The sequence below is a fragment of the Maylandia zebra genome, linkage group LG8, assembly GCF_041146795.1.
Source record: "Maylandia zebra isolate NMK-2024a linkage group LG8, Mzebra_GT3a, whole genome shotgun sequence".
Taxonomy (NCBI): Eukaryota; Metazoa; Chordata; class Actinopteri; order Cichliformes; family Cichlidae; genus Maylandia; species Maylandia zebra.
In genome coordinates, this window is record NC_135174.1 from 28792804 (window position 1) to 28812103 (window position 19300).

At 44.2% G+C, this 19300-nt stretch overlaps 2 protein-coding genes across 2 annotated transcripts in view; both read left to right on the plus strand.

Moving 5' to 3' along the window:
• The first annotated feature begins 4659 nt into the window (after positions 1-4659).
• LOC101469137 (E3 ubiquitin-protein ligase TRIM35-like) lies at positions 4660-7069 on the plus strand. Its single transcript, XM_004565284.5, has 2 exons — positions 4660-5871; positions 6917-7069. The coding sequence occupies exons 1-2, from the start codon at positions 4660-4662 to the stop codon at positions 7067-7069; spliced, it is 1365 nt and encodes a 454-aa protein (XP_004565341.3).
• Positions 7070-9528: 2459 nt separating this feature from the next.
• The window catches only part of waplb (WAPL cohesin release factor b), a 37800-nt gene continuing 28028 nt past the window's right edge, over positions 9529-19300 (plus strand). The window contains exons 1-3 of the mRNA XM_024803425.2: positions 9529-9868; positions 10532-10995; positions 17802-18543. Of these exons, the coding sequence (XP_024659193.2) occupies positions 10554-10995; positions 17802-18543 (1184 nt within the window). The 5' untranslated portion in view covers positions 9529-9868; positions 10532-10553. The remainder of the gene's footprint in view (positions 9869-10531; positions 10996-17801; positions 18544-19300) is intronic.

The following is a 19300-nucleotide window of genomic DNA, read 5'->3' on the forward strand; positions in this document are numbered from 1 at the left end:
CACAGAAACAATAACAGAGCTGTAAGCACGGAGGCCTGTGCAGCAGGATGTCAGCAGGTCAGCTGAAGGACAGCGAGCACAGAGTCTGCGACGTGCTTAAGAGGGGCTCTTCAGCAGGACGTATTTATCCAGATCTATGTGCACAAGGAAACGTTTCAAGCTGTGATATTACAATCCTGAGGCCTGGAACTAATGACTGTTTGTTTTAATGTTTTATGTTACTGCAAACATCCAAAGTAAATGCATACCCCACATGATCTGGTATACCATTTCATACACAACCAGGGGACTTCCCAGAGCCCGCGACTGGCCTTAAGTGTGTGTGGGTGTTGTTTCATTTGTTTGCTCGTGTGGATAGTCTCTTTGTGAGGACGATGAGGAGGAGGAAGAAAACAAAACCAACACACACACACACACACACACACACACACACACACACAGGACGGAGCCGAATAAACAGGTGGGCGAACAAACGTGCAAACACACACAGGCAGGCGGTGTTTAAGTCACCTCTCTCAGACCTGATTGTCTTCATTTGTCTAAACTAAAGGCTGCGAGCACTTCTAATAAAAACACTCCCTTCTACACAACATCTTCTTATGAACTGAACATAACATGTTTGGACGGGCTGCCAGGAGAAAACATCTGCTGTCTAAAAAGAGCACACAGCACCTATAAGCACAGTGGAGCAGGCATGATGATTTGGGCACCTTGTCACTCATTTGACCATGAACTCGTCTGCATAACAAATTATTCTTGAGGCAAATGTGAGGCCACCTGCTTCACAGCTAAAGCTTGGCCAAAATGAGGTCATGAAAGCAGAGCAGCAAGTCTACAAGAAAATGGCAGAAAAAGAACTGATGTGGTGCAACCTTCAGAGAGCTGTGCATAAACGAACACTGAAAACCTCTTTGAAGTCAAGCAGTGTGAGACAAAATTCCTCCACAGCAACAAAGTCGTGCAGACATCAATGACTTTGACTTACTGCTGCTGAAGGAGCCTCTACAAGCTGCTGAGCTGTGGGTTGTATTTCGTTTTTCACAGCACTGCAGAGAGACCTGTGAAAGTTTGACCACACATGAACCCTAAGCCTCAAACCAACGACAGGTAACATTAAGACACAATCATCGCTTCATTGCTCAACTGTGCATTTCGTCCTCCCACCCCAAATATCCAAAATTTTTATTTTTCACTGATTTTTTAAATGCAACTCATTCTTTTTTTTTTTGCATTTTTTAATATTTTCCTTTATATGCTATTAGTATGAGAAGCTGTCACAATGCACATCTCTACCCCTGAAACACACTGACAGAAACTGAGACATCAGCAGCTCCAAAATGAAGGAAAAATAAAAAGGCTGAAGGCAGAAGAACAAGACGATGAAGCAGAAATAGATTATTTGTAAATTCTGACATCTAGTGGTGAGAGACTAGAATCACAGTGACGAAATGCCTTTTCTTTTCTTTCACATCTACGGCTGGAAGTGTTGCAAAACTGACCCAAACTTCCCCGAGACTCCTGCTCAATCACAGCATAGAATAGCTAAAAGCTTTCTTTGAGCTCACTCACTCTGTGGCAACATGACTGCAGTGATAAATCCATCACTAAGGCCTAACAGGAGGATGTACCTGTGTATATCTGTGTGGAAGGATGTGTGAGGGGGAAAACATGTATTTAGAACCACTTTCAGGTCGATCAACATTCCTGCCTTCACCTACAGCACAGCCACAGACTGTAAATAGTGACTGAAAGCCTGACAGTCATTGAAGAGGCCCACAGGGTAGAGCCTCGTGTCTAGCTGGGAGGAGCAGACCTACAACCTGGGAATGCCTCTGTGTCCTGAATGTTGTTCGGTATGTTTCAGCTGCTGATATTATGGGTTTTCAGCCACTATGTATGTGTTTTACCACCTATTAAAAGGGCCCAAACAAGGCTTTCCATGTCACTTTTTGTCCAGAAGCCTAATATTTCCAGCTCTGAGGGTCTTAAAATCAAACTTTAACAGAGTATTAGATGCATAGTTAGCCAAAAAAACAAAAAAACAAAATCGATATTGGTTCACATCATAAAAGCCAGGAGCAGAGATTCATTTATTCAGATAGTTTTGCTTCCTTTGGTAAAAGCAGTCACTAACACTATGATCCAGCTCCAGTGTAACAAAGCAGTTTGTGAAATATTTGACGTGGACACTGAACACCTCCCACTTCCTGTTCATGCTGTACCTCATTTTCTTCACATAAAAGCTATTGTAATAAAACAAACAGGCTGCCTGTGAGTGTGATGTTTTGCTTCGTGACCAAGCTGTCTTTGTTAGTTTAGTGTTTTGGGGGTTTTTTTGACAAATGGTTATTCTGTAACTAAAAGTTTCTTTGTATGCAGACGATGATTTATTATATGTCAGTTTCAGCCCTTAGATGTTTGTTCTGTCGGCTGTTAGCAGACTGACTGTATTGCCCAGAATCCTCTATTTTAATCTCTTTAAGAAAGTGAGTTGATTGGGTGGTAAGTCATTTGGCTGCACTCATCTTTCTCTTTGTCTGTCTGCCGAATGTCAAAGGCCTAATTGTTTTTAAAGAAGCCACTGCCAGCGCTGCTGCCAGCTGCTGTGCCAGCTTATTCTTCAGAGCTGTGTGAAGCCTGAACTCTCCAGGTGTCACTGCAAAGCTCTGCCAGGTTCTCAACAACCAGCTCCTGCTCAGGGAGCGTTTGGCAACAGCGCGAAGATCTGAAATCTGTTTATTGTCAGAATATCAAACCCCCACCTCCTCCTGGTACAGTAACTTTTGGTCTGAAGGCTGGCAGGAAGGCTGATGCTGGCACAGGGGCCACAGCATGCCACTCAGGGACTTCATCCAGGCTTAGTGCTCCTCAGTAACTGTTGGAAAGATTTTTCAGGGTCGCTGCCAACATGACCTGAGTGGCCCGGAGAAACAGACAGCCACAGCGGGGTGCATGTCAACAAGTACTGGGACATCCATCCATCTCTGATGTTGTCCCCCCATCTCTCTTCAAAAACTAGTTTTTCATAAAGCATTCAAATGCAAAATTCTCATTTGGTGCTCAAAAATAATCATTCTGCATCTTAATCTGGGCCGCATCCATGTTATGGACATTATGATTTGAATCTTTGGCCATATTTAATACAGACATCCACCATCAGAGGTGTACACAGAATATGAGGAGAAGCAGAACAGATCACATTCAGTGACACATAATGGAGGCACGGCTTCAACTTCGTGGAAAAATTTTGCTTCTTGAAAATTCTTGTTTGCTTTATGGTAATACATCTATGGTGTAATGCAGTAGCATGTAACATGTAGCCTGCTGGGTGTGTGTGAGGCAGGTCTGACTTAGCGTTAGTTAGGAACATACCGGATAGCCCAGTTTTTTGCCTCCTCCACACCTTCCTCCTTTTAAAGTGAAGTTGAGTCAGCATACCTGCAAGCTTTGTGTTCAAGCTGAAACACTTTCCACTTTAACATCTCCCACGTGTTTCTGCACATGCAGCAACCAAAGGGAAGCATCTTCAGCTCCCATAATTTGGCTTTTTTCAAGCAAAACAAACCATGTCAGACATCAGAGCAGCAGAGCGTGTCTGCAGACAGCATGCTCGCTTCTTAGAAATGCCACTGTACTGCAATTTATTGAAATGACACCAGGGGGTGCGCTGTGAGATGGACAAAATAAATATGTGGAACAAAGCTCCTCAAACTGTGTGCTCAGCCCCACCGACATGCAGCAGGTGAGGCAAAGACAACCAGGGAGAAAAATAGGAAGTCATTGTGTATTTAAGTTCAATAAAGGAGATTTTTGTGGCAAACTAACCAAAAAGGAGTTTTCTTACACTTATTGAGATGAAAACTTTACAGCTAAAACGTCTTGATGCATTCTCAACCGTCCAGGTAAGTAGATCCCAGAAGGTTGATTCTGTTCAACCTTTGGAGATTTACAGCTGAAACAAACATATTTAAAGCCTGAATAGTTTCTTTCTGCAGCTTCGCCTGGATACTGAAGTTAAGTGCGTGGTCTCTTTGACTGACAGGTGTTCTGACACAGCTTGGACCTCTCCAATGTGCTCGTGCCCCTTGAAGCATTTCTTTAAAGGAATTCTGTGGCGTACAGAAGCTTCCAGTTTTAGAGAGTGCACTTTTCTTATTTATTACTCCGTTACTTTGCACTGATTAGCAGACATCTGTGTTTATGGAAGAAGCTGAACTTATCAGTCCGCTCTCTCATCCAAGAGATGCTGTAGATCTCATGATCTCATTTAACGGATCTACAGCATGCTCACACATGCCGCTGGTGTCTGTGCATGACTGAAAGCTAAGAGCGTGTGGAAGGTGCAAGCACCTGCAGTTTCCAGAGAGCGGTGTAAGAGAAGTCTCTGGAGTGTTACAGTTATTTGACAGAGCTCCACCCACTCTGGCTCACCTGACAAACACGACTATCAGGAAACACGACTTCTTGACAGTAAAGGGAAGGAAAGCGTCACCTTTACACTGACGCGCTGAGCAGCAGCAAGAATACCGGGAGCACTGGGATCTTACAAATTAAGAACGCTTGAAGGAAAGATTTTGCCGAAGACTTGTTGGGAAGGTTTTGGCACTGCCTCCTCCCTGCTGTCCGTCTCTGCCAGGTGTCTTTGTCGCTGAGGGGAAAATGGCTTTCCGTTCAGAGGAGGATTTATGCTGCCCTGCCTGTCATGACATTTTTAAAGATCCCGTCCTCCTCTTGTGTAGCCACAGCTTCTGTAAAGCCTGTCTGCAGAGCTGGTGGAAAGAGAAGCAAATCAAAGAGTGCCTGGTTTGTCGGACAGTGTGCGAGTGGAGTGATCCACCTTGTAACCGGGCACTGAAGAACCTCTGTGAGGGATTTTTGCAGAGTCAGAGAGCTTCATCGGGGTCTGACAGTCTCTGCAGTCTGCACTCTGAAAAGCTCAAACTCTTCTGTCTGGACCATGAGCAGCCCGCGTGTATCATCTGTCGGGATGCAAAAATCCACGCCGACCATCAGTTCAGACCCATTGATGAAGTTGCACAGGAACACAGAGAGGAGCTTCACACGTTCCTGAACCCTCTGCAGCACAAGCTGAAGCTTTTTAATGAAGTTAAAGTGAACTTACATCAAACAGCAGAGCACATTAAAGTGCAGGCTCTGCAGATAGAAAGGAGGCTTAAGGAGCAGTTTAAGAAGCTTCACCAGTTTCTAGAGGAGGAAGAGGAGGAACGGATGTTAGCTCTGCGGGAGGAAGAGGCGCAGAAGAGCCAAGTGATGAAGGAGAAGATGGAGGCTCTGTGTAGGGAGATGGCGAATCTTTCAGACACAGTCAGAGCCACAGAGGAGCACCTCAGAGCTGGAGATCCATCCTTCCTGAGGACCTACAAGGCTGTGGTGGAAAGAGTCCAGCAGCACCCCCAGCTGGATGATCCACAGCTGGGCTCAGGAGCATTGATAGATGTGGCCAAACACCTGGGCAACCTGACCTTCAACATCTGGAATAAGATGACAGACATGGTCTCCTACAGTCCTGTGATTCTGGATCCAAATTCAGCCAATCCAGAGCTCATTCTGTCTGAAGATCTGACTGGCGTGAGGCACGGAAAGAGAAGGCTCCTTCCAGAAAACCCGGAGAGGTTTGAATTCTGGGATTCTGTCCTGGGCTCTGAGGGCTTTAACTCGGGAACTCACAGCTGGGACGTGGAGGTTGGAGACAACAAGGACTGGGAGGTTGGGGTGATAGCAGAGTCTATGTGCAGGAGAGAATTTGTGGGCTCCACAGTGTGGAGCGTAGAATGCAGCCATGCCGGATACAGAGCGTTCTCCCCAACCAACAAATACATCGCTCTCTCCATCACAGAGAAGGTCAAGAAGGTCAGAGTTCATCTGGACTGGGACGAAGGGAAGCTGTCTTTTTTGGAGCCTGATACAAACACACACATTCACACTTTCACACACATATTCACTGAAAAACTGTGCCCCTATCTTTGCACCAGGAACCCACAGCTTCTGAAAATAGTGCCTGTAAAAGTGTGTGTGAGAAAGCTGACAGATCAGGAGGAGTGAAGTTACGGCTAGCTGGGCTTTAACCATGTAAGAGCACAGCTTTAATCACAGATTAGAAACAGGACAGATGGAGGCACAGTCACGATTACACAAATCTGGCATCCTTCGTCAACGTGCTCATAGCCCGAAATGGTTTCATAAAGCCTTGTCAGGGCGCGTTGTTACTGTGTAAATACTGCTGCTCTTCAGTTTGCACATGCTGGCAAGCTGAAGTGCAAATATACACTATATACACTGTGCTACCTTAGTTGACATTTCGTAGTTTGCTACCAGGAGTGTTTCCAGGATTGTTCAGTGACCAGAACTGGAGCAGAAAACAGACTCATGCAGATGATAAGAAGTGTAGTCAATAACATTTTACAATGACTCTTTACCTAAGCAAAAGTAATAGTAGTACAAAAGTTTAAGCAGCAGATGATTTTACCAACGTCTATATGAATGTGAAGCTTTGTCCCCCACAACACAGCACAATAATTTAATAGATCTATATTTTAAAATTTGAAAAATAAGAATTAGCTTAAGCTTTAAGTGTAGAATATAATGGTTGTAAGTAGAATGAAATAGTAAATAGTATTTAAATAAGTTTCCCGTCACACAGGCCTAAAGTCAGTGAGCCCCTGGGTTGTTCACGAGTGGCTTACAAACTTTGCTGGCACGAAAGTGTTTTTTAAAGAAGTGCATGGAGCTGCACCAGGATCTCCTCTAAATTGTTTGATCATAGCAGGTTGCCGCGGTAACCAGTAGTTTCCATAGAGAAGGCCAAATGTTCTGCCAACTCTCACACTTTTACTAAAGTTTTACTAAAGCTCGGAGAGTAAGTGTGAAGTTTTTGTGTCCTTAATGCAAACTCTAGTTAACAGCAGCAGTCTGCCAGCGACCGCAGCAACAACACGGAGAGCTCTGTTGCAGAACTGTCTGCTACCAATTTCACCTGGTGACAGCCAGAAGGTCGAGCAACCAGGTGAAGCTGGTACAGGTGAAAACACGAGAAAATAAGGAAAACTAGAACAAGAATCATACAAAGGTATTAATTAAGGAACGTTTCTTCACTTTGACAGATTGTAATTGCTTAACAAGTGTGAATGTGTGTGTGAATGGGTGAATGACTGATTGTAGTGTAAAGTGCTTTGGGGTCCTCAGGGACTAAGTAAAGCACTATACAAATACAGGCCATTTACCATCACTCTCCAAATGGTCGGAGAATACAGATTTTTCCCTAGCAACCAGAGGTTGCCAGCGGGTCTCTAGGCCTGTGTGATTGAGGCCTAAAAGCACTGAGTTAAATTCCACACTACTATTCAGTGGTGTAAGATTAACAGTAGCCCGGCAGCATGGGTGTGGGTGGCATGGGCACAAATTATATTTCCAGGTGAGCCGGTGACACCCTCTGTGGAAACACTGCTGACACAACACAGCACCAAGTGCGACAGCCTTCAAAAGGAGCAGAGATCTTTCAACAATAACTGTATACTGATGATGGCCCTGATATTCTCCAAGGAAGTTCCAGTAACTTGAAGAGGTTAAAGCAGAAGCAGCACTCGGAGTTTAAAGTGTTGATGAAACGAGTAAGTAAAGGATTTGTTCAGTGCACTTCCAGCGTCGCTGGAACTTTATACTCTTCAGACTCTGTGCTCGACTCCCTGCACCAGCAGGTGAAGTTGTGCCGAAAACATCTATTGAACTTCATTAATTTTGGAAAAGCAAAAAGAGAGGCTTCTCCATTCTGTGACAACAACACCGTAGAACTGAAAATCCAATAGTCCCATGTTTTGGGTCACCACAGAGGAAATGCTCATTACAAATTAATGCAAGGTTGTTTGAAGTGATTATTTTTAATCTTTGATAAAGCATCCTTTCCTAATGGGAGGGGTCTCTTCCTGGATGACAATACAGTTCACATAGAGCTCAGTGATCATATGCTGTGACCTTGATCGTCAAAGCACCAAATGGGGGACCAGAAGCAGCGAATCTTCTTAAGACTCTTTTATTTGTCATCGTTCTGTCTGTTCCTCAAAGAGACACTCATCACCATCACGAATATGGATTTTGACACAATTATATGAAGTATAACTACCATCTAGTGTTCAGTTGTTTCATCATCTTAATGTTTCTTTTTTGATGCTATCATTAATCTTATGTAATCTTTTTGATTTTCAGGGCATATCACATAATCAAAGTAGCGCTCAACAGTCCAGAATACAAACACAAAGATGCTGCTTCATGTTCTGAGATGTTATTCTTTCTATCGTGTTTGATGGATTTAGAGAGAAGAGAAGAGTGTGTTATATTTTATTGATAAGGGGAAGCTTGTCTTTGAAACAGTGGACAAATTGTCACACAGTGTAGCTTTTCCATTTAGAGACAGGACATTACCCCCTCCACCCAGCACAGGTGTGACAGTGGCATTGTTTTCCTCCAGCTAACGAGTTTCAAGCCTCTAACAAGTAACGTGGAGACTGCCGTGGCCTCAGTCTGGTTGATCGATACCACTCTCTCATGTGGGACTGCACCACGGGACACAACAGAGGATATTGAATATTTCCATCCAGAACTGGGTCAGTTTGGGTTACAGCTGTTGCATGAAACACACAACAGAGGAACTATTTGTGTTGCACAACAAATGATTTTGACTTTAAATGTAATCTTGCCAAATGTTGTACCTTAAATGAACACTTTGAAAATATTTATAAGACCTGTATAAATCACAGTAGGGATCTGTTTACAGAAGGCAACAATGAACACTGCTGCTTGTTCGACGCTGGTTTGTGTATTATTTATGTGAACGGCTAAACAAGGTGCACTAATGGATTTGAGTATTTTTGCATTGATTCTGTTGCTTTTTATTTAAAAGCTGATGAACAGCCTGGTGAACAGTGGAAGATTGCTTTTTCAGTAAACTGCTCATCGTGTATATCACTGTGGTTTTTCTTTTTTAAACTGTGACTACCAAGTAAACAAAAAGTACAGTAGTTTTGCATTTTCAGTGAATTATTAACAATAAGTTACTAACAATACGTTAGTAATTCACTAGATTGGTTTAAATTATTAACTTGGTGATTCTTGAACTCATTTGGATTTTTTTGCAGACTTTAAAAGCCTCTACAATTATTTGTGTCGCATTTAGTGTCTACAATAGTGAATTTTGCGAGTTTACCTGAACGCAGCATTTGAAACGATAAGATTCATGAAGCCACTTGTGTGAAGTTTGAAACGTAACGTAAAGCAGTTCCGCTTAATGTAAAAAATGTAAAATTGGACAAAAAACTTCGCTTTTACAGAAACTTAGCAAAATAATAAATCCGCGTCACAGTGAATAATATATAGACGAATAGTTCACCATTAAATCCACATTTTTGAATTGCTCCGTCTTTACAAAAGCGTTCAGATCAGTTACTTTTAAAGGAAATTACGTTCACATGCGCCTATTTTACGCTTTTACTTTGAAATGTCGGCCGCGTGACTTCCGGTTACAGTATTTTCGCGGCTAGCTTGACACCGCGGGGGAGTCCAATGGAAGCCTTCGTCGCAGCCCGGAGGAGACAATCGAGTGAGATTTAACTCGAAAGCAGAGCTGATTTCATTAGATGGATCTTTAAAGGGCTTCTTTTCTCAACAGCCTTGGTCTGTGGTTTGTCACATTCGGTTTCAAACTCACCGATCGGCCTCTAACGGCGTCCGTTCGGCCTTGTTTATACTGTGCAGGGCTGCTTGAATCGGGGAAGCAGGCCCGGCTCTCCTGTGCCCGTTTAACGGCCGTCCTGCGGCTGGAGCGTGTTTTGTGCGGATCGGCCCTTTAGCTCACCAAGTAAGTGAAAATACCAGAAAACAGACAGCGCCAGTTTTAATGCAGGATATTCTCTGAGTTTTTCTTTTGGAGTTTCGACGTAACGCCATGTCAGTTTTTAGTTATTGTTAGCCATTAGCCTCGAGCTAACTCCGCTCTCTGTGTTGAGCTTACTGGTTATGCTAACGGCTGACACTCGACTTGCTTGAATACCAACTTCAGGGATGTAGAAGAGCTCTCACCGCGCATTTAAATGGAAACCCAGTCTGCTCTACGTGATATCCACTTGTAAAATTTGTTATGTTTTCATTAATATTTATGCTAGCGACCAACCTGTGCAGAAAGCTGCAAATGAGCACGGTTAGCATGGTGCTAAGCTAATGGTAGCCTTGTTTTGTATAACCAGCTGGCTGAGAAGTACTCCGGCTGTTAGCTGGCACTTCTGCCCTGTGTTAACCTAAGAATAAACGACTTTCTTTTTCAAAAAATATGTTTTTTTTAATTGTCAGTTTGCCTGTAAATAAAATTTAAAAAAGCAGAGCTTCATTTTACAGATGTTGATTGATTCTGTGTATTTCTCTTGGCGGCTCCGGATCAAGTTGTAAATTACATTTAGAGAATCACATACATGTTCGTCTCGCCTAAGATGCCCTCTCTTTCTACTCCTTGGTCCTCCTCTTTCAGAGAATATGACCCAGATGCAACAATGACATCTAGATTTGGTAAAACCTACAGCCGCAAGGGTGGTGAGGGCACGTCCAAGTTTGACGAAGTTCTCTCCACCAAGAGAGGCACCCTGAGCACCAAATGGGGTGACACCACCTACAAGGCCAAGGTGGGCTCAAAGCGTGCTGGCGCTCCCAAGAATGACTCAGTCCTGGAGGTGTATAAGAGGCCCCGTCCATGCGGGGACGGTTTGGATGACCCGTTTGGGTTTGACAGTGATGAGGAATCCAAGCCCGTGTCGTCCCGGAGCGGGAGCAAGTCGTCTCCCGCCAAGCCAGCCTCAGCAGAGCCGCCCCAGGCAGAACGACCTGGGGTGTCCCCGGATACAGGGAGCAGGTCCAGCTTCCAGGGAGCATCTAAGACCCAGCCGAGGGCGATGGACGACACCCTTCGGTTCTTCAACAGCAGCAGTGCCAGCACAGGTAATACACAGTCTGTTAAGATTTTCCTGAAAGTTAAATCTGCAGTGTGTCAGTGTAACGCCAAAGAGGTGACATTCACAGCCTTGCTAGTTTAAATGAGCCAGCTAGTAAGCTCAGGACACGGGTGTCTTGCATCGCGTGTCAAGCACATCAGGGTGAAGTCATTTAAACTTGGAAGAAAAGTCTAATGTTCGTTATTTTCTTCCAGCTGCTTCCCTTTCAGTTGGCAGTGATATCATTTCAGACACAGAGAAATCAGTTTCCCCGTTTGTACCCCTCTCAGCCGTTCCCTGTCAGCTTGACTCGCTTTCAGCTTTCTGTGACTGCTTCTGGCTGCCTGCCAGAGATGCGAGCTCGCTCCTCACAGCGAGCTTTGCCCCAGCGAGCACCTCAGATGGCTCAGAGGGCTGTTTTCATACTGATGGTACACCGAGCCACACTGACGGGAAGCTAGCATGACACTGAAGTTAAACCCTGCCATAAACATGTGTATTATCTGCATACAAAGGCTGCAGATGTTGACTCGATAAATATGATAATGTCATTGATGAAATGGTTCTTTTTATAAAATAAAGGGCTGACGACGGCTTCTTTCAGAGTGGTCTGTTTGTACAGTTAAACAAGTCAATAGCACGTGGCTGTGAATCAAAAGTACATTTAAGCTTGTCAGCTTACAAAGGGCTGTAAAGATTGTGAGTAACAAGCACATTTGGCTGGCTTTATTACACCACAGGTACGCTGAACGTGCCACCGTTGTGTTTGCAGTGGTGAGATGAGGGGTATTGTGGTTTTTAAACAGACTCCAGCAAGGTTAGCTGCAGGCTGTTTACTTTCCTGTTCTTGAAGGCAGATGTCTAACCCTCATCACTTTCCTCCTTTCAAACTCTAATATCTTATGGGACCTACATAACATTGGTGTGGTTGTATTTAACAAGGATTTAATATGAGCAGAGGCACACACCTCTCTCAGGTCTCCTTCAGCAAAGATGTCACAAAACAGCTCATCCAGGAGGCGTCCTGTCGGATTCCCGAACTGCTTTATCAGCCTCATGGAAGAGCAGCAGCTCTACTCTGAGCTCTTCACCCTCTGGAGTAGAATTGTGGTTGAGTGGGGTTAGCGTCTTTGCAGTCCAGTGGCGGTCTGTGGATGGTCCGTCTACCTGCAGAGAAAGCTGTTGTCGATTGAGGTTGTGCTACACAGGTCTGAGCTACCATCAGTCAGCTCTGCAGAAGAGCAAAGTGAAGAAGAGTGTTAAAAACAATGAAAAGCGTCCACTGCAGCCACCATCTGCTTTTCAGGCTGCATTTTTGATCTTCAAAGTTTTTCCCACGGACTCTGCCGTTGTTCTGTTCCCTGTTTTGGCCCATAAGAGTGCGCTGAAGTGAGGTTTTGCCTCATATACCCACAGATATTCGCCGCCAGCATACAACTCATAGCTGATTCGAGTTACTGAAACATTTCTAGAAATTGTAGGAAGTTCTGTGATTTGTTTTCCCGCTCTTCCCCGAATGCTCTCCTTTTTTATGTCCATATCGTCTGATCCTCAGCAGCATTGGGAGACTCCCAGATGATTACCTTCTTCAATGCAAAATACAAAACAATCTGACCACATGCAGGACTGGTTTACATATGTGTACATGCAAACCTGAATAATTACTGGTCATTTAAACACCATATATTAAGTTCAGTTTCACCAAACAGATTTTTCCCTTAGAAAAAGCTTTCTGTGGAAACAAATGTCTAAAACTAATATGAGTGCACGAATCGCCCGATACGCACAGATCACCTCACATGTCCTCGTGGTGCACAGATGCACGAATGTAGGCTTTGTTGACGTCCCAGTGTAAAACTGGGACCTCTGCAGGGGCCTAGAAAGCAGGGATAGGCCACTCCAGGCCTCGAGTGCCAGTGTCCTGCAGGGTTTAGATGTGTCCTTGATCGAACACAGCTGATTTAAATGGCTAAATGACCTCCTCAACATGTATTGACGTTCTTCAGAGGCCTGGTAATGACCTAATCATCTGAGTCAGGTGTGATGACCCAGAGTGAGATCCAAAACCTGCAGGACACCGGCCCTCGAGGCCTGGAGTTTCCTACCCCGGCTATAAAGGTTAAAATATTATTTAAATAAGCTGCTGCAACGTGCTGGTTGTTCTTCTGCTGGGTCAGTGCACAGCTCCAGATGGAGGGAGCGTAATGGTTGAGCTCCGCAGTGAGTATATGCAGCTGATCTCTGTACCGTTTGAATATACATGTAATCCAGGCAATGGAAATAGCACTTTGATGCTAATCTTACTATTCTGTAATAACAGCAGGCTTACATTATTGTTAGCTTAATGTCTAATCCTGAACATTTCAGGATGCAGCAGCTTATTTAAGCCATGTATTAACTGTCACAGGCTAATGAGTAGTTTCTGTAATTGTTAACTCTGTTAACTCTACTTGAGGGTCACAGGCTGTTCTGTTTATTTAGGACTGCCTGCTTTCTTTGAACAAACAAACAAAGAAAACCAATAAATCAGCAGCTTACATTTGTGGATCTGTGCAAAGCTGGCAGCATGAAATTTGTGTCCAAACCCCACGAGGGCATGTGACGTGATCTGTGCGTGTCAGGCGATGCGTCCACACGCAGTTAAGCTTTTGTGAGTGACGGGGATGCTACGTTTAGTTTTAGACATTTGCGTTCAAAGAAAGGTCTTAGAAAGAGAAAATAATCTGATTAGTAAAGCTGAACTTCAGAAATTGTGTTTAAGTGATCAGTATTTATTCAGGTTCGCATTGAGGCACGTTTTACGCGCAGTTAAATTGCATCATAAGCCGCAGACGTTTACGAGTCCTCAAACGTTGCACACAAATCACTACACATATTTGTAAATCTTTGCGTACGCTTGTGGATCATACCGTAGCATTAGCTATTTTGAGTCAAATTTCTCCCCATACCGTTCGCACTTAATGATGAGGAAGTGCTTTCTGCGATGTGGTGATGTGACGGGCAACGATAGAAACTAGGGCTGGGTGTCGTCACTGATTTCTAGAATCGATTTGATTCCGATTCACAAGGTCCAGAATCGATTTTAATCGATAAACCGATTATTAAAAACCCACCCCTAATAGAAACCATCAAAGACTCGCCACTGATGTGAACAGAGGAGAAGACGGTTCAGGATTCAATTTGCAGGAGAAAATGTTTTAGCGGGATCACTCAGCTGAGCTCGATTCTTCTGTTGCCACAGACGATCAGAAATTGGGCTTCTTGTGTCAACATTTACTGAGAGTCAGAGTCGGGGGAAGAAGGTGGTGGTGGTGGTGCAGTTGTGCTGTTTTGAAAGGGCGCTCTGAAGCTGAAGGGACTCGGATTGTCCGGTAAACTGAGCAATTCGAAACCAGGTGGTTAATAATCAGCTGAGCAAATGCAAACTACTGTACTGTACTACTGCAGTGTGAGGGTGAGTCAGAGTGAAGTCTTTCTTTTTTTTTTTTTTTTAAGATGCAGCTTTATTTTGAACTTTAATGAGAAAATTTGCTTTGTTTGTCATATTTGGCATTCTGAGAAGCTACACCTGTTCATTTAGCGCTGCTGCGTCATCGTTTAAAACCGTTTGGAGGAATAAAATTAAATTTATCTGCCACAGAATTTTTTTCTTAAGGACTTGTCCTGCTGGGCAAGTTCAGATACAATGAATCTAAGAAGAATCTTAATGGTTACATTCACTCTTATCTGCCCGTCACAGACGTGTTGCGCTCTCAGAGTTCAGAGTCACTTTCTGTGACGTTTCACTGCTGTAGAAAGAATCCAACTTACTGGAGCTCACAAAGTTGCTGCGTTTGAAGGCATTTTAATAAAATGAAGACAAGTTATTGCCAAAGACGAGAGCCTAAACCAAACACTAAACTCGGTCCTAAACTAATGCTGATTTAAAAAAAAAAAAAAAGAAAAAGGGGGAAAAAAAAAAAGGGAAACTAATGAAGCCGACTGGTGACAAACCAAGTCTTCGTTGATGGGGGAAATGGCTGGCTCCACAGTTAATGAACACGGGTTATTAAATGATATTGAGGGTAACAGAGAGTAGGACTCTTCTTCCTTTAGTGAAGGAATCTTTAAACTTTTAGTTCAAGACAAACATTTGGAGGCTCGTGCAGGTTGGAGCCCAGAGTCCTTCTGACTTGGTGGTTCTTACCTGGTTAAAGATTAAACACAGAGTACCTCTGTGCTGCCTAATTTTTGTTTTTAATACACCGCTCTGCAAACCCTTTAGACAGTCGCACACCCACACAGGCTGGAACACATACTGACATCAAGCCCCATCTGCCTCGCAAAGCCAAAGTACGCAAACTGCCGGCTTTGCACCTTCCCGAGGTGTCACCTCTCCAGACTCTTATTTTTATCTGCCCGGCTTTAAAGGAATGCAAGGCGATCAGCTTCCATCATCAAATGGCTTCAGAGCAACATTTTGAGTTTCTCGTAGGCTACAGAACACACACTGTGTGTGTGTGTGTGTGTGTGTGTGTGTGTGTGTGTGTGTGTGTGTGTGTGTGTGTGTGTGTGTGTGTGTTGCTCCTCGCTCTGCCATCTGCCAAAGAACTGAAAGTGTGTTAATCACTAGAACATTTTGCAACCGCGTCAGCAGTAAAAACAGCACATGACTGGAAAAACAAACCCGAGCCCTTTGGTTTCCAAAAACGCCAAACTCAGAGCTTATCTGGGATCCTTTAGTTAAGACTTGACGTTTTACACGTGCACGTTCAAAAGAAGGGGATTGGAGGGCGCTCAGAAAGGCCTGCTTCCAACCCTGCTTGTGGTTAGCCGTCATGAAGGTGTCCGATAATTAATTTATGTGTTAGGTTAATTTAGTCAGAATAACTTGAGTGTTTTTCGTAGAACTGGCAGACACTAATAGCTAACCTGTGTCTGTACCTGAGTTGTAGCCACGGAAACCCTCAGAGCTGCACGGCGTCGTTCACGTGGACTTGTTTTGATAAAGTTAGAAGAAATCGTTGGAGGGCTGAGAAGAAAAGACTAAATGACTCATCTGCAGCTCTCGGTTCACGTCACGCTTTGAAAGGACAGTAAAATATTTGAAGTCATGGAGGAATCATAGCACTTTATACGTTTTACACTCAGTTGATATCAGATTAAACACTTTGGGGAAAAAACGAACAAACAGCATTTAGATCTTAACCAGAAAAAGACCTGTGTCCACAGACGTACACACCTTGGTGGCGTTGGAGTGTGGGGCCTTTAAGGACCTTTAGCAGTCCTCTGGGAGCCTCGCTCGTTCTGTGTGTTTGATCTTCTCTCTTTATTTTTAATTTGTCAAATAAAGTCTGAATCATAAGCTGAAGTAACTGAAATTGCCTCCATTCCAGATTTGCTACCAATCAACCTTGAATCAAAAACCGCAGAAGCTGATATTATGTGACGCTACAGCGTGAAGCAATTTCCTGTTTGCTCAGAGGGGAAAGTGAAGCATTGTGAGTTATGTGCCACGGCAGAAGTGACACAAATAACCGGGGGTGCTAATAACCAAACGGCATGAATTGTCCTGGAAGTGGCTCCAGACCCATTTTGATTCTCTTGAAGAATTACAGCTGCTGGCAAATGACTGTTTGCTGTGAGACCTGGCTGCTGTTCCAGGTGTGTGTGTGTGTGTGTGTGTGTGTGACCTGCTTTTATTGCGTAACGGTGTTTTTTGAAATGGTGTAAGCTTTGGGTGCATCATCATTGTGCCGAGGTGTCTGTGAAGTTCAGCGGTAAAATGTAAAGTGAATGTAGGGCATATAGAATGTGTGTGTGGTTGGGGGGCTTTCTTTTTTCAAATTTAAAGAAATAAAATGAGGGGGAATTATTTGGCAAGCAGATGTTTAAGCAGATCTAAGCTGCTTAAACAAGTTTGAGCATTCGGTTTCAAGAACACATCATGCAGAACCACGCGGTGTCTCATTCCTTCGAGTCCGGCTCAGAGAACATTGGAGGTGGAAGTTGGCAGAAAAGTTTCTCAGTTTAACCAACATGTTCTTGTCTAGTTTTTAAATTCTGTGTTTTCTGGTTTGTAGACAAACTGCAACAGGTTTCAAAAGCAAAGCCTCACCTTTAAACCCTGAAGTTTATTGTCAGTTTACTTACTGATTATAAGAGTAATAGTCACAAACTGCAGCGTAAATTTCCTTCAGTAGCATAAATTCCAGTTAAAATTCTAATGAACCTGAAAGTCAGTATTGGGTGTGGCCACCTTTAACCTTCGGCACAGCCTGAACTCTCTGAGGCAACTTTCCTATCGTAGTCTTCAGGGATAGTTTCAGTAACGTTGAGGGGTGTGTGTGTGTGTGTGTGTGTGTGTGTGTGTGTCCAGGTGTAATGCATTGGCTGTGTGTTTGGGTTCATTGTCATGGTGAGAATGAAGCTGCAGTTATTATATTTTTTTTAATTAGTTGTTATTATGATTATTACTATTTTTCTGTTTTTAATTCACTTTGCTGGCTTCAGACAAGGTTCTGTGTGAAGGTCTTTTCTTTTCCCCCCTCCAGGCATATAAAGACTGACATTTTATGTGTATATTTATCTTCTTTTCATTATTTTTATAAGCACACAGGTCTAGTTTTTATGTTTTTTCAGTCAGCAAAGATGTATTTTCATTGTTGTTCTAGTTATTTGTGCAGCACCTTTTCCTCTTTCAAATATTAAAGTTTAGTCCATTTGATCTTTAATACAAATTTGCTTGTGAAAACTGGAACTGGACCAGCATAAAAATGACCGGTACCTTCAGTGACTTTGATGCACTGACTCTGACTCTGTTTTCATTCTCAGGAAAGTCCAAGCAGAGCTTGTTGTCCTCATCGTCAGAGAACCAGCACAGCTACACGTGGTACCAAAACGTTTCTGAGAGCGACAAGAAGCCCCTCGCCCAGACCACCACCCTGAAGACTGGCTCCAAGGCAGAATCCACCTATGACTCGTGGGATGTTATAATGGGCCTCCGGCCACCTTCTCCCACACAGGAACCCCGCAACCCTGCCCCTACTCTGTCATGGGCTTCGGCGGGCGTCACGACGGCAGGCGGCTGTGACCCGGTGCAAACTCGGCACGAGAAGACCCCCTCTCCTCCACAGCTGCTCCTCAGCGACAGCGACGACCTGCAGGGCAACCCTGACCTCACTGAGACGTCGGATTACTCCCAGATGTCGACCTCATCGTCACTTGAAAGGAACTCGAACTGTCGGACATACAGGAGGCCCAACAAACAGGGCAAAGCCTCGGACTCCAGCAGCTTCGCAGCCACTGTTTTTGGCTCAGATCTTCCCAAATCCGCATCTGACAGCAATAACAAAACGACAGGTGGCAGAGGGAGCCAGGGCAGGACGAGGGACTACACAGTGTTGCACCCATCCTCCATATCTATGTGTAACGTCACCATCCAGGACCGAGTGGTGGAGGAGTTTGGGACTGATGCAGCACCCGCTTGTGGTAGCGGTAGCGCCGGTTCAGGCAGCACGACGCAGCTGGGAGAGGCCGGGTGGCAGCGGAAGAAGTTGGAACAACAGAATACAAGGTTGGTTAACGGGCACCGGCGGTCCTTGTGTGTCAGGGTGTTCCACAGTGTGGACAGTTTGATGTGTAACTGCCTACACCTGCTGATATCCCACAAGAACTACAGGAAGTCTAAAGTATCCCAGTTTTCCATCTAACAGATTCAATTCAATTCAGTTTTATTTATATAGCGCCAAATCACAACATAAGTCGCCTCAAGGCGCTTCATAGATACAGAGAAAAAAACCCAACAATCATATGACCCCCTATGAGCAAGCACTTTGGCGACAGTGGGAAGGAAAAACTCCCTTTTAACAGGAAGAAACCTCCGGCAGATCCAGGCTCAGGGAGGGGCGGGGCCATCTGCTGCGACCGGTTGGGGTGAGAGAAGGAAGACGGGATAAAAGACATGCTGTGGAAGAGAGACAGAGGTTAATAACAGATATGATTCAATGCAGAGAGGTCTGTTAATACATAGTGAGTGAGAAAGGTGACTGGAAAGGAAAAACTCAATGCATCATGGGAATCCCCCGGCAGCCTACGTCTATTGCAGCATAACTAAGGGAGGATTCAGGGTCACCTGGTCCAGCCCTAACTATATGCTTTAGCAAAAAGGAAAGTTCTAAGCCTAATCTTAAAGTAGAGATAGTGTGTGTCTCCTGAATCCAAACTGGAAGCTGGTTCCACAGAAGAGGGGCCTGAAAACTGAAGGCTCTGCCTCCCATTCTACTTCTAAATACTCTAGGAACAACAGATCGACCTCATCCCTCAGTCAAACA